The sequence below is a fragment of the Penaeus japonicus genome, unplaced genomic scaffold (genome assembly GCF_977035675.1).
Source record: "Penaeus japonicus unplaced genomic scaffold, GWHDUDI00000001_assembly GWHDUDI00000013, whole genome shotgun sequence".
Lineage (NCBI taxonomy): Eukaryota > Metazoa > Arthropoda > Malacostraca > Decapoda > Penaeidae > Penaeus > Penaeus japonicus.
The window spans coordinates 19,688,384-19,700,883 of record NW_028234415.1 but is presented as its reverse complement, the minus strand read 5'-3'; the positions used below and the strand labels follow the sequence as shown (position 1 = coordinate 19,700,883).

Below are 12,500 nucleotides of genomic sequence, written 5' to 3'. Positions count from 1 at the left end.
TCCCCCTGCATGGCCTTGTGCATATTTTGCTGACTGGGCCCGTCTCCCAAAAGCCCTAGCCTGCGAGGCCCTGACCCAAGTAAGGCCCCTCGCCCAGGCCCGCTTCTTTCTGAACTGTTACTCTCTTCTGGACTTGTTCTAGGGGGAATGAAGGGCCCTCCACCTCCACTACCTCCTCCTCCTCCTATTCCAGGAAGGGCCCCTTGTCCTCCTGGTCTTTTCCCTAGCAGGCTGTTCTGACCTATTCCTGAACCAAGCACGGTCCCCTGACCTCCTAGACCTGACCCGAGGAAACTGCCTTGGCTGGGTGCTGCTCCGAGGAGCCCTTCTTGCGTTGGACAAGCTCCTAGTAGCCCCTGCCCTCCTTGGCCACCCTGCAGGAGCAGCACGTTGTTGCTGAGTAGCCCTCCACCCTGGAGGTTCGGCAGGTGGTGGCTGCAGGAGGACGGCATGGTAAGTTGCATGCTGGCTCCCTTGTTATTCTTTATACTCCTCAAGTCTATTCTTTATAATCCTCAGCTTGAACTTATAACCAGAGCAGAACATACCAATAGATCATCAATTCACATATCACACAGAAAAAAAAGAAAAAAAGAAATATGCCAGTCAACAGTCATTAACTTTTACCACAAAACAGTAATTAAAGATGAACCTATTATCTTAAAACAATGTGAAATGAGGAAGGAAATGGGTGAACATGTGAAAACTTTAAACACAACAATTAACCCATAAACGCATCACAATAATACAATGAACACTGCACTCTCCCATCTCTTCATAAATAGGAAGAGTTATTAAATTACCCATTGTGTTCAGTGGTATGGCTGTGTTTAAGTTTTCTTGCAAAATCATTAAAAAAAAAAATGGGGGCACCATTCCCACATACATTTCAGATAGATCTAGAATAAAATCCTGCAATACAGAGACATTCACTCTTAACAATACAATCTTCCAAGTAGTCTTGCATACTTTATACAGGACTTCTCTTATACCACAGGATATTACAATAGAATATATCTGAAATCCCTTCACACAAAGAAACCCTTACCCAAGCGTCCTGTGGCCAGACATGTCGAGTGAAGCACGGGGCATGTTCTGATTGAATCCAATCACTGGACGGTAATTTCTGTTGCCTCCAGGGAAATCGTTGGGCTTCAAAACACGTGGTGGTTCTTTAGCTCCTTCCAATTTCCTGGCTGGGAAGACGAAGTCATCTGAGTATTTTGGATCCCTGTATCTTACCGTCACAACATGGTTGTTTGTAAGTTCCTCCAAGCCAATGACCGGAGATGGAACACTTCTGCAGGGAAGAGAGAGAGAGAAAACATTGCACTACATACACTGGATAAATTACAATCAAGCTCTAACAATTCAAGGGTATAACCAGTCTTCAATTAATGCCATTAATATTTGTTTCTCATCATGAGTATCAGTTCCCTTCATATTAAGAGGGCATAGATGCCATCTTAATATAAAAATAGAAACCATCAACCCTAGTCTTTTGATAATGCCAGGAAAAATCCTAATTTTACAAGTCTCTTCTGCCTATCGTCTCCTAATTTAATTTTCTGAATTCCTTTTATAGAACAAAGATGACCTACTCTTTCCATTTCAAACAATCTTATATACATCCCATAACCTGTGAATCTAATTTATGACAAAATGCAAGTTGTGGTCTCTTTCCTGTGAATATCAATATAAAATACATCTTAGTTTCTATGAACACTTGTCACTAATGAAACATAGTTGTTTTTTTCTTTAATAACATATTATATCATACCAAATGCTCATTTTCAAAATTAAATGGTCCATTTCTGAATTGTGAAGTTTTCACTTTTCTTGCTGTTTTTTTTTCTGTTTTTATTTATCAGATATCTATGTTTGTATAGCCTATGCATAAAACATGCAAGTGCTTAAGTACTATGCATCAGTTCATAAAAGTCTGAAACTGCAATTTCAGTTTAGTTATACATCAAGAAGAAACAAATCATCAGGATATATAACCAATCATTATCAACAGGAATTAATTAGGACAAACTGTAAAACAATCTTGATGGAAAACTGTCTATGCTCTACTTAAAAAAATACATAACTATTCCTACTTTATTACATTTAAATTTCCTGATAAAAAAAATAGTGGAGAATGTAATGTCTGTTAAATTCCAATCATCCTTCCACTAGCATATTTCATTAAAATGTACACATTCTCCTGTCCTTAACATCTATAGGATGTGTGTACTACATTTAGTCGTACTCAGGTGAACCTGTACTAATATTTCACAGTAAGACAAGTAATGATTGTAAAGTTTTCAAATCTCATAATTCAGAATTTGATATGCAGATTTTTATTTCTAGTGTGCATGTGTACAGTTGGAATTAGGGTAGATGTGTGTGATTGCTTAGTGCACTGTAAGACAGCATGTGCTTTAAGGGTTATATCATTGTTTTCTTGTTTCTTTTAGTGTGCTCTATGAATATTAAAAAGCTAAATATCAGGTAACAAATTTTGCAATGCAATTTTTTCTGGCAACCTCTCAAATAAATTTGTCAAAGTTGAAGTCAAAGGTTCAACTGGTCATTCTCCTTTTTTTGTTTAGTTTCTCATTTCAAACCCCTATGCTAAGAGCTAAAATAATGGACTGATTTAGTAAATCATGAACTAAAATCACTCTTGATTCATTAGTTTCACTCTAAACACTACCTTATTGTCTTCTTCCCAATCACTGAATGAATGGAATCCTTTTGAACTAAAAACAAACTTACCCATTTGGCTTGACAACATTGCTGGCCATTAGCACAGTTCCCTGCATGCCTTGGAAATCATCTCCAGCAATTGGAACCTGTCAATGAAATAAGTTGGATTTTATTTCCTTTAAATGTAAAGATTAGAAAAAAAGAAGTTACAAACTGTATTAAAGGAAACTAAATGTACTTGATGAATTAAGACAGAAGTCTATCAAGATTTTTAAAAATACCTCAGTGTCAAAGCTCATCCCCATACGATACAAGTCAGTCAGCTGTTTGTAAGAGTTGTGTTGCACACTGACATAGAGGAAACTATCACCTCTTTTGTTGCGCAACTTTTCTTCCGGAGTCAATTTATCATACACTGACTTCAGGGCATTCTTTAATCTGTTCACAAAAAACATGAATATTAATTTCTCTGTATAAAAAAAAAAAAAAAAAAAAAAAAATCATAATGATAAAACATGTATCAAAAAATGTGAAAACACCAATTATGCATAAAAAAAAATTTTTTTTTTGCTAGAGTCACCTTTTCTCATCCACAAATGGCAGCAGGGCCACTCCCTGCCAGGCGAACTTCTTTCCATTCAGGTCTATTTTGAAGTCCTCTGGGTAGAAGTCAATGATGATGGAATCTGGGTCGTACATTAACTTCCCCCATGGCTCAGGCACGTGTGCTCGACTTGCAGCCGGGAACACACCCATCAATTGCTCCAGTGGATTAAAGGGTTCTCCAAAATCAAATGTCACATTGGCATTTGCGCAATTGGTGAAATCAGAAGCGAATGGTGCATAGTGGAAGGGGAAGTACCAGTCCCATGATACACATCCTTGGTAGTAGTACCTGTGTCAAAATCACAAAGTTACTTAACTGCTACCATTAATAGTATCAGTACTACAATATACATATTTAATCCACTGCAGACAGGTGTCATGACATACATGATGGTTCTGGTTTGGCTTAAAAGATGGGGATCATTTCATAGATGATGCAATATCTGAAACTATTCACTGTTGAAATGTACTCACAGTAATAGCAGTTTATGAGTCACAGCACTTGCTCAGAGGTACAGCTTTCTGAAGTTAGCTCAAACCTTTGATTTATTTTTAGGGAAAATGCTCATTGGGCAAATCAGTGGTGCTGAGAGCATAGAGAAAACATTTTCATTCCCACTAAACTTCAGCCCATGTCCTTGGCTCTGATATATCCTGTCTTGAAGGCCAGTCAACTCGCTCTAGTCACCCCCCCCCCTATCCACAATGGGTTCAAGACCAAAGTTATACAAGTCTGCATGAATTTGAATGGAAACTTGATGAAAACAAACTATCAAAAACAGACTTACTTCAACACCCAGCAGAGCCCACGTGCATACTCATTGGCGACCTTTTTCCTGAATGTATGATTATCGGGTGAGACTTCAAATTTAGACTCGTAGTACCGATCCTTGGCACCCTCTTCATACAACCGCACTTCGTCAGGGGTCTCCTCGTCGCTGTCGCTGTCCACATTGTCGATGGATCTCTTCACCCCACGTCCCTGTCTGTGGTTGAGAGAGAGTAAAAAAAAATATATAAACGAAAAATGAGAATGGAAGAAGAAGAAAGGAAGATGAGGAGGTAGAATTAAATGTAGTAGAAGAAATACAATAAAATGTAGAAGAAAAGCTGAGGACGGAATTTCAGCTGTTAACCCCTTCACTACGAGGAAGCGCATACTGCGTCCTTGCAGCGCTCGTGACAAACCCGAGGACGCGCATACTGCGTCATAGTTGAGTTCTGTTGGAATTAAGTTTTCTTTCTTCTGGATACTGTACGAGATCTTTCAGAATAGAGGTCGTATATGATACGATGGATTACTTGACTTTCATTATTATTACATAAGAGTGGGATTGGCTTATACCAGGGGAGGTACCGATGCGCCCTGCTAGCAATCATTTTATTATTTATTTATGGAACATTATGTAAAAATATAAAACTTATTATGATTAGTTTACCATACTACTTCAACCGTTTTCTTTGGTCATCTGAGTGAGGCCTCCCACCAAGGTCACTCTTTCCATCTTCCTCCCAACCCATGTAAATAACCTGTCACATGCATATGGGGGAAGAGGTTAACTATGCATATTTTGATATATAACACATGATGATTATGTTGAGGTTTTGGCTTAAAACTTGTCATATTCAATAATGACATTTACAATTTGGCGCGCACCGGCAGCTCGGATACGGCGCGAGGAGCGTCTTCTATTGCCCGTAGTGAAGGGGTTAACAGTTTAGTACCAACATATAGTTAAAAAAAAGTTTATTACCTACTTAAAGTATATCTCTTCAAAAAATTGTGGGCATACATTTCTAAATAAGAACTAGTAAAAAAAACATTGGATGGTTATAAATATATGGGTATAAAGTCTTCCTCTTCATCAGTGTAATTTTAACATCATAAACATGTATCTATTTCTTTTGTTGTTACATCCTACTAAAATCTCAGTCATTTCCATTGGAAATTAACAGCCACTTGGGACATCTGCTGATTCTTTGTATGCACAGGTAATAAATATCTAATTGCACAAAGAATGACTACATCATTTCAGATAAACATATAAAGATATGAAACTCTCTCACTCACTCACACTCACACTCTCTCTCTCTCTGGTGTGTACATCCAAATGTGCTTTCTACCTAGATATAAAAGATACTTTGATAATTACTTTCAAAATTCCACTGTCTTGCTTGTATCAAGTGATATTCTCCAAGAAAAATGAATAATTCAAACTCCCAATCAAGACCAGCTACATACCCAGCAGCATCCATGTTGGTGAGTCGTTGTTGCATTATCATTCCCCTGGCTCCTGAAGCAACGGACACCTCTCCTGCTCTCATCACACCCAAGGACCCCTGTCCACTCACATCCTGTTGGAAGAAATGAAATCAGATTGTGTGAGTTGCAGTAATTATGTTTTTGAACTTGGTAAAAACTGTCTGGTTATTTTTCTTCTTTTGAAGTTTTATCTCTATTTCATCTCTATATAGTTTTTTAAATTCTCCTCCCTTCCAATAGTAGGAGAAATCTCTTCATGACAAAATCCTGGATTATTCTAGTTTGCATTTAAGAGAGAAAACCTTTTCATGAGTACTCACTCTGAACATGTTGGCCGCTTCCTTCTCTATCTTCTCTTGCCTCCTCTTCATCTTGTTTCTGGCCTTGAAATCTCGTTCCCTCCTCTGCCTCTCTCGGAAGATCTCGTCCTCCACTTTCCCAAGATTCTGCATGATCATCTGTACTCGTGACATGTTGGCTGTTCCACTGTCTGTTAGCCAGCCCTGGTAAAAGAAACAATTATATGTAATAACAACAACAATGTATTTGGACCTAATCTCATTTCAACATTGAGTGTTCTTTGTGCAGTATATGAGTAGTAGTATGAAAAGTATGGTCATATTGTATAATGCAAGTTATAAGTTTAACAACTGAAACTGCCTTTTGTAAAATTATATGGAAAGGCCCAATTGAAATATGTTACATCATACTAAAAAAAAAAAAAGTAACCCTTCAGAAGGCATTTGTATCGAAGAAAGAATAATAGAATTAACTTACTCCTGTCTTGTAACAACAGTCTTTGTAGAGACGAACCAGACGATCAATTGCATTTTCTCGGATTTCTAGTGATGGCAGATGAGGAAGGAAATCATTTCCTGTAGAGAGATTGAAAGAACATATTTATATAGAAAAAATTGTAATGGAAAACTTCTATAATGTCTTTTTCTAATTTTGTAAACTTTAGCTAGAAAAATGATGAATAAAACTAACAAGATACAATAAGACATTAGAAACCTTGCAATTGTACATTTAAATGATAAATGTTAACTATTCATCATTAGCTAAGCTTTAACCCTTTCCCGACGGGTGCACTTTCTACGCGAAGTCCCATATGCTGGGCGATTGCAATATTGCATTGAAATCGTCACAATCGCATGACGCCCCGGAACGGGAGTTTTTGGCTGTGTCACACGGGTGTGACGCACCGTCGTCATTGGGTTAAACAATGACTAGCTATGGAAGTACTTCATAAAAGTATATGAAGCTTATTACTTCTATCAATATCATTATCTAATTCAAGGATTTGTGGAGACTACATGTATCTTTTACTTTGTGAATTGCAACAATAACTTAAGTACAAAGAGACCCTTACACATAAGATAGAAATACAAGTAAACTGTATAAAAAAGTACAAATACCTCTGTCTCTCTATGTAAAGACAAACAAACAAACTTACCCACAAAGAAGCACATGAAGACCCAGTCATCTATGGCACGGTCAAAGTCATAATCGAATGGCAGGTTGGGCATAGCAAGCTCCCTCTCAAGGTATTCCCGTAGGACGTTCAGCCGGACAAAGATAAACTTCACTTCCTCAAACACCTTCTCTGATGCTTCCTCCATGCCTTCTGGAATCCCAACGCACTCGGACATCTCGTGACCTGGAGAACAGTCAGGGGTATTACTAATCAATAGATGCATAACTGAAATTGTTAACGATCTTGAGAGTTGCATGAATGTTATATATGGTATTTAAGAGATCAGGATTCTGAAAGACAAAATATCAATGATTAACCCCACGACCTAGAGCTAAACAGGAGTAAAGCAATATTACTAACATTACTAAGGATAGTAATCTAGTGAAAGACAATACAACTTCTAGAGTTCCATGTTTCTTCCTAATGTGAATACAAAACTAGTCTGTGTTAACATTTTAAAGAAATAAAAAGAAGTAATTACAACTTCAATAACAATCCAATCCCTTCTTTGCTTCCCTTGGTCGTCCACCCCACGCCCCTCAAACCACCTACCCAGCTGTCCACACAGATCGCACGGCTTAGGCTTGTTGGGCTTGAACTCCTCTCGGACGATGGTGAAGTTGGCCTCGTGTGTGGCCAGTCCCAACATAATGAGATCGGCATCAGCACCGCACAGGACATGATGGGTGTTGGGGTCATGGTCTGGCTGTGCTCGCTGGCGACGAATGTAGTCCATGATCTTGTGTTCTCCCTCACCTGGTACATTGGCATCTGAGAGGATCACCTGTTTTAGGAGGCAACACCAGATTAGGAGACGACAACAGAAAGTTATTTATCTCTTTAATTTAATTTAATTATCTTCATTATAATTTTTTTTTTTTATGAGAGTTCCTTTCATTCACCATTTTGCTATTCATTTAAGGAACTTAAATGAATAGCATAATAGTGAAAGCTCAATGTCCTTAAGGACTGAGATAACAGATTCTTAAAAAAAAGCAAGGGAAAACTCTTAAACCCTAACCTTAATCTTTCTCCACCCAGGATCATTATTTAACCGATCATGAATGTAATAGTGAAGGCATCTTGAGAGCCTTTCCATGAAGGGGGTTCCAGGCGTGATGCAGTTGGAATCGAAGTGGGATTCCTTGGGCTTCTCTGGGGGGAGTTTGAAGCCTGCCAAACATAAGTAGATGTGAGTGAGTGAGAAAATGAGAGTGAAGGAGGATGGGAGGGAATGGAAGCAGGGAAAGTGAAGGTGGGAAGAGAGAGAGATCAACAATTTATCAATCCAATAATTAATGTACTTGCAAAATAAAAGTCAAAAATGTAGAAAAAAAAATTCTCCTATAATATTACAACTAATGAATAATAATAAAATTGCATAAAGTAACTACTGCTCAGCCTTACCCTTTGCCAAGAGCTCCTGCCTAAGGCTCTTAACCTTTGCATTCTTCTCCTCAGCTTCCTTGGAGGCACGGAAACGCCTTGACCTCTGCTGGTTCATCTTAGCTCGGGGAGCCACACCATCAATGGCCATGTAGAGAACCTTACGGGGACGCACGATCGCAAAAAGGCGGTCAATGCACTGAGGAGAAATAAAGTGTTGAATTTAGTCTTCTGTTAATATGGTTGGGGAAAGAGAGGGGGAGGGCAGATGGGAGAATAGACGAATAGATAATAATGGACAGATACAAAACACTAGGAAGTACAACTAAACAACTAGAATTACTTATAAGCTATGAACTTGATCAAGCTTCAAAAGAATAATTCCTTAAAAAAGAAAAGGCTGAGAAAAAAAAAAAGTAGGCTCACCTCAAAGATAGCGACCATCATTTCGTCCTCATTTTTAGGTGGCGGTTTATCTTCTGGATGTGTACACGGATGAATAATACCATTCATGTCCAGGTAGAGATTATCAAACTCTATCCCATTGGGATTTGGCTTTGATGAGTCCTGTGGAACTGTCTCCCCTTCATCTGTGTTGTATTGCTGGAAACAGATAATAAGTTAATAGATAAATAAGTTGAATGAATTGACAAAGTTGTAAAAGCTGTGAGAGAGGGACAGAAAGAGTAAGAGAAATAAAGAGAGAGAGAGAGAGAGAGAGAGAGAGAGAGAGAGAGAGAGAGAGAGAGAGAGAGAGAGAGAGAGAGAGAGAGAGAGAGAGAGAGAGAGAGAGAGAGAGAGAGAAATGAAGAAAGAGTAAAGGGGGTAGGGTAAAAAGGATTGATGAGAAAAGGAAATGCCTTGGGCAAATTTGCCACATTTTGCAATAATTACATGTGCTCTACACTCCTTTTTTTCTACTAGATGTCATATCAAACACCATTGTAAACTGAACTGGGTATACTCATGCTGTTATTGACAACGGATTTGGTTACTTTATCTCAAGTATCAAACTTGTACATTATTTAAGTGATCATAGTGTCACTTTAACGAGGTTTCAGTGCTGGAGGTAACCGTAAAATAATAATAAAAAGGAAAATGGCTAGCTTGACCCCTGCACTAAAGACACTTCATACTGACTTGTGTACAGAATATTGTAAATATAGCCACTTCATATTCCACTTCATTTTTTAATGCCATTTCCTTACTTTTTCTGTTTGCCTGTATCATTTGACCATGGATAATTGTCCTACAATTTACTATAATTGGTTAGCAACCAATTTGGAATATAGATTGAATATTGAATAGAAGGATAGTTTTTAAAATGTGTCAGATCAATTGAGTGCTGTGATATATAAATACAAATATATAAGAATGTTCATATACACAATTTATATATATATTCATTTAAGCCACTCCTGCTGGGGCGCATATCTGTGTAATGGCGCTCCCCCTAACTAGATAACAAACGAGCACAGTGACTAAGGGTGAGATCTCTCCTAGGTGTGATGCTGCCCTGTGCCTCTGTGAATGCTTTCCACACATAAGAATGGAATATACATATATATGTATGTATGTATACACATATATACGTATGAGATACAAGGAAAATGGTACAATTAGTTGATAAAACAACAATTATATGACAATTTTCATTCAGAGCACTTCCTCTGTAAATTGTTAATAAAAAGTTATGCAGCAGGTTTGATGTGTCAGTGATACATTTTTAAGCTGCTCATGGTGTTCACCCAATCCCGACGGGCCAGCGATAAGTGGAAACCCCCTACGCTGGGCCTATGCAATTTTGCAACGGGTATGTCAAACTGGTATGTCGCCCCCGTCATTTAGCATTTAGCTGTGTCACACGGGTGTGATGCACTGCCGTCAAAGGGTTAAGATGTCAGGCCTACACTGACAGCGTACCTCATTTCTACTGTATGTCAACTAGTTTGTGTGTTACTATGCAATTGTAAAAACAACTATTTCTAGTTAACCCATTGGAGCCAGTTGACGAGATAGCACGTATTGTGGTTTTCGCGTCAAACGCCCGGGATGAGCTATGAGGGGAAGCCGCGTGCTTGGGTAGAGCAAGCGGGCAGCCCAGGCTCGCGGCTTGTGCATCCGAAAATCTCCAGGCATTAGGCTTATGCGTTCGAGAACCCCAGTATTGCGACTGTGCAAAGCCGGAACGGCCCCGGCGTGAATGGGTCCTTTCTTTTACAATTATGCATTATGTACCCTTTATTTCAAATCATTAAAAATTTCTAACAATTAATTTTTTTTTTCTTTTTTTTTTACTCATCTATAATAAACTGTGGATGTGCGTATTCACTACCAGGTGATTTGACAGCTCCTTGACTATTATTCCCTGACGAGTGAGGAGTACTTTGTTTTGATAGTTATGTTGATTATCAGGTCTTCCTTGATCAATATTATGGCAAAAATAGAAAAAAGGGATATTGGTAACTGTGCAAAATTGGAGACAATCAATTGCCCCAAGTGTTAAAATTGTGCATTTTTGATTGAAGCAATCTAGATGAAATCGCTGGAACCAAAGAAAGGCGTATATCGCTTTTTCTACATACAAAGGCAGCAAATTACATGTTGCAAATAATGTGTTGACTGAGAGCCAACATCCATAATCATTTGAGGTCTACTCCGCTGGAGCTCCAGGCTAGAGGGATAGATGAGTTCCATGGTTAAAATGCAATCTTTTCAGACCATGGGGATCCAGGGGGGACAGGTTGGTTGTATGGCCATAATGCAGTAGATGTAGACCACAGGGGTTACCCTTGCTAAGAGAGTTTGTGCTGTATTACCACTGGGGTTGTCAAAAGTTCCCTTGGGTTTTTAAAAGTTGGTACTTCGATTTGTTGATTTTGATTCACGGTGGAAATGGCCAATTTTTATTAGTTTTTCTTTTATTGTGCTTTTATTACATTTATTTCAGTTTAGCTGGTTTTACCTCATAATTTTTCTGATATACTTCATGCCCTCACCTCTATCAGAACTTTAACCCCTTCGACACGATGACGCGTATACTGCGTCATCGCAGCGCTCGCGTCAAATCCGAGGACGCGCATACTGCGTCATGGCTCAGTTCTGGTGGAATTGAGTTTTCTTTCTTCCGGATACTGTACGAGATCTTTCAGAATAGAGGTCGGATATGATACGATATATTACTTGACTTTCATTATTAATAATTTATTACATAAGAGTGGAATTCGCTTATACCAGGGGAGGCATTGATGGGCCCTGCTAGCAATCATTTCATTATTTATTTATGGAACATTATGTAAAAATATAAAACATATTATGATTAGTTTACCATACTATTTCAATCGTTTTCTTTGGTAATCTGAGTGAGGCCTCCCACCAAGGTCACTCTTTCCCTCTTCCTCCCAACCCATGTAAATAACTTGTCACATGCCCATGGGGGAAGAGGTTAACTATGCATATTTTGATATATAACACATGATGATTATGTTGAGGTTTTGGCTTAAAACTTGTCATATTCAGTAGCGATGTTTAAAATTTGGCGCGTGCCGGCAGCTCGGATATGACGCGAGGAGCGTTTTCTACTGCCCAGTGTGAAGGGGTTAACAATTCCAGAATCAGTTGTTTGGGACGGAAAACTATAGCAGATTCACATGATGCACATCAGGAAGAATTGCAAACAAAAATCTAAATTAAAAAATTTGATGGCTGTAAAAATTGGATTTTTACCTTTGAGTGTATGTATATATATATATATATATATATATATATATATAAATTATAAGTTTGGTACAATCCTCACAATTACCCTAATTAGAGCTTCAAGCAAGTTCTTCATAACCATGAATGCATCAACTAAATCCTTGGAAAAAATTTGGATCCTGGATTTTTCTTTGATCTTTTCCACTTCTCATTTCTTTTCAATGATTTCAAACATGCAAACATTAAGTCTCAACACATTGGAGAAGTTAGTCGTGTAAGCCAAAAATCTTATTGAAAGAATTTATTTTCCAGTGCGGCTCTCACCCAAACAAGTTTGCGAATCCGGTTATTCAATCATAAATTACAAAAAAAATA

The 12,500-nt window shown here is 38.2% G+C and overlaps 1 protein-coding gene across 2 annotated transcripts in view; it reads right to left on the bottom strand.

Moving 5' to 3' along the window:
* Positions 1-12,500, bottom strand: part of Rat1 (5'-3' exoribonuclease 2 Rat1) — a 27,009-nt gene that overhangs the window by 14,133 nt on the left and 376 nt on the right. Inside the window, exons 2-15 of one of the 2 annotated variants that reach the window (XM_043014312.2) lie at positions 8,853-9,029; positions 8,448-8,625; positions 8,062-8,213; positions 7,593-7,824; positions 7,020-7,223; positions 6,341-6,438; positions 5,884-6,066; positions 5,543-5,655; positions 4,089-4,286; positions 3,275-3,589; positions 2,976-3,132; positions 2,764-2,840; positions 1,049-1,300; positions 1-435 (exon numbers count right to left, since the gene is read on the bottom strand). The exon at positions 1-435 is cut by the window's left edge and continues 336 nt beyond it. In XM_043014312.2, the coding sequence (XP_042870246.2) occupies positions 1-435; positions 1,049-1,300; positions 2,764-2,840; positions 2,976-3,132; positions 3,275-3,589; positions 4,089-4,286; positions 5,543-5,655; positions 5,884-6,066; positions 6,341-6,438; positions 7,020-7,223; positions 7,593-7,824; positions 8,062-8,213; positions 8,448-8,625; positions 8,853-9,029 (2,771 nt within the window). The remainder of the gene's footprint in view (positions 436-1,048; positions 1,301-2,763; positions 2,841-2,975; positions 3,133-3,274; positions 3,590-4,088; positions 4,287-5,542; positions 5,656-5,883; positions 6,067-6,340; positions 6,439-7,019; positions 7,224-7,592; positions 7,825-8,061; positions 8,214-8,447; positions 8,626-8,852; positions 9,030-12,500) is intronic. The other variant, XM_043014313.2, reaches the window with a different exon arrangement.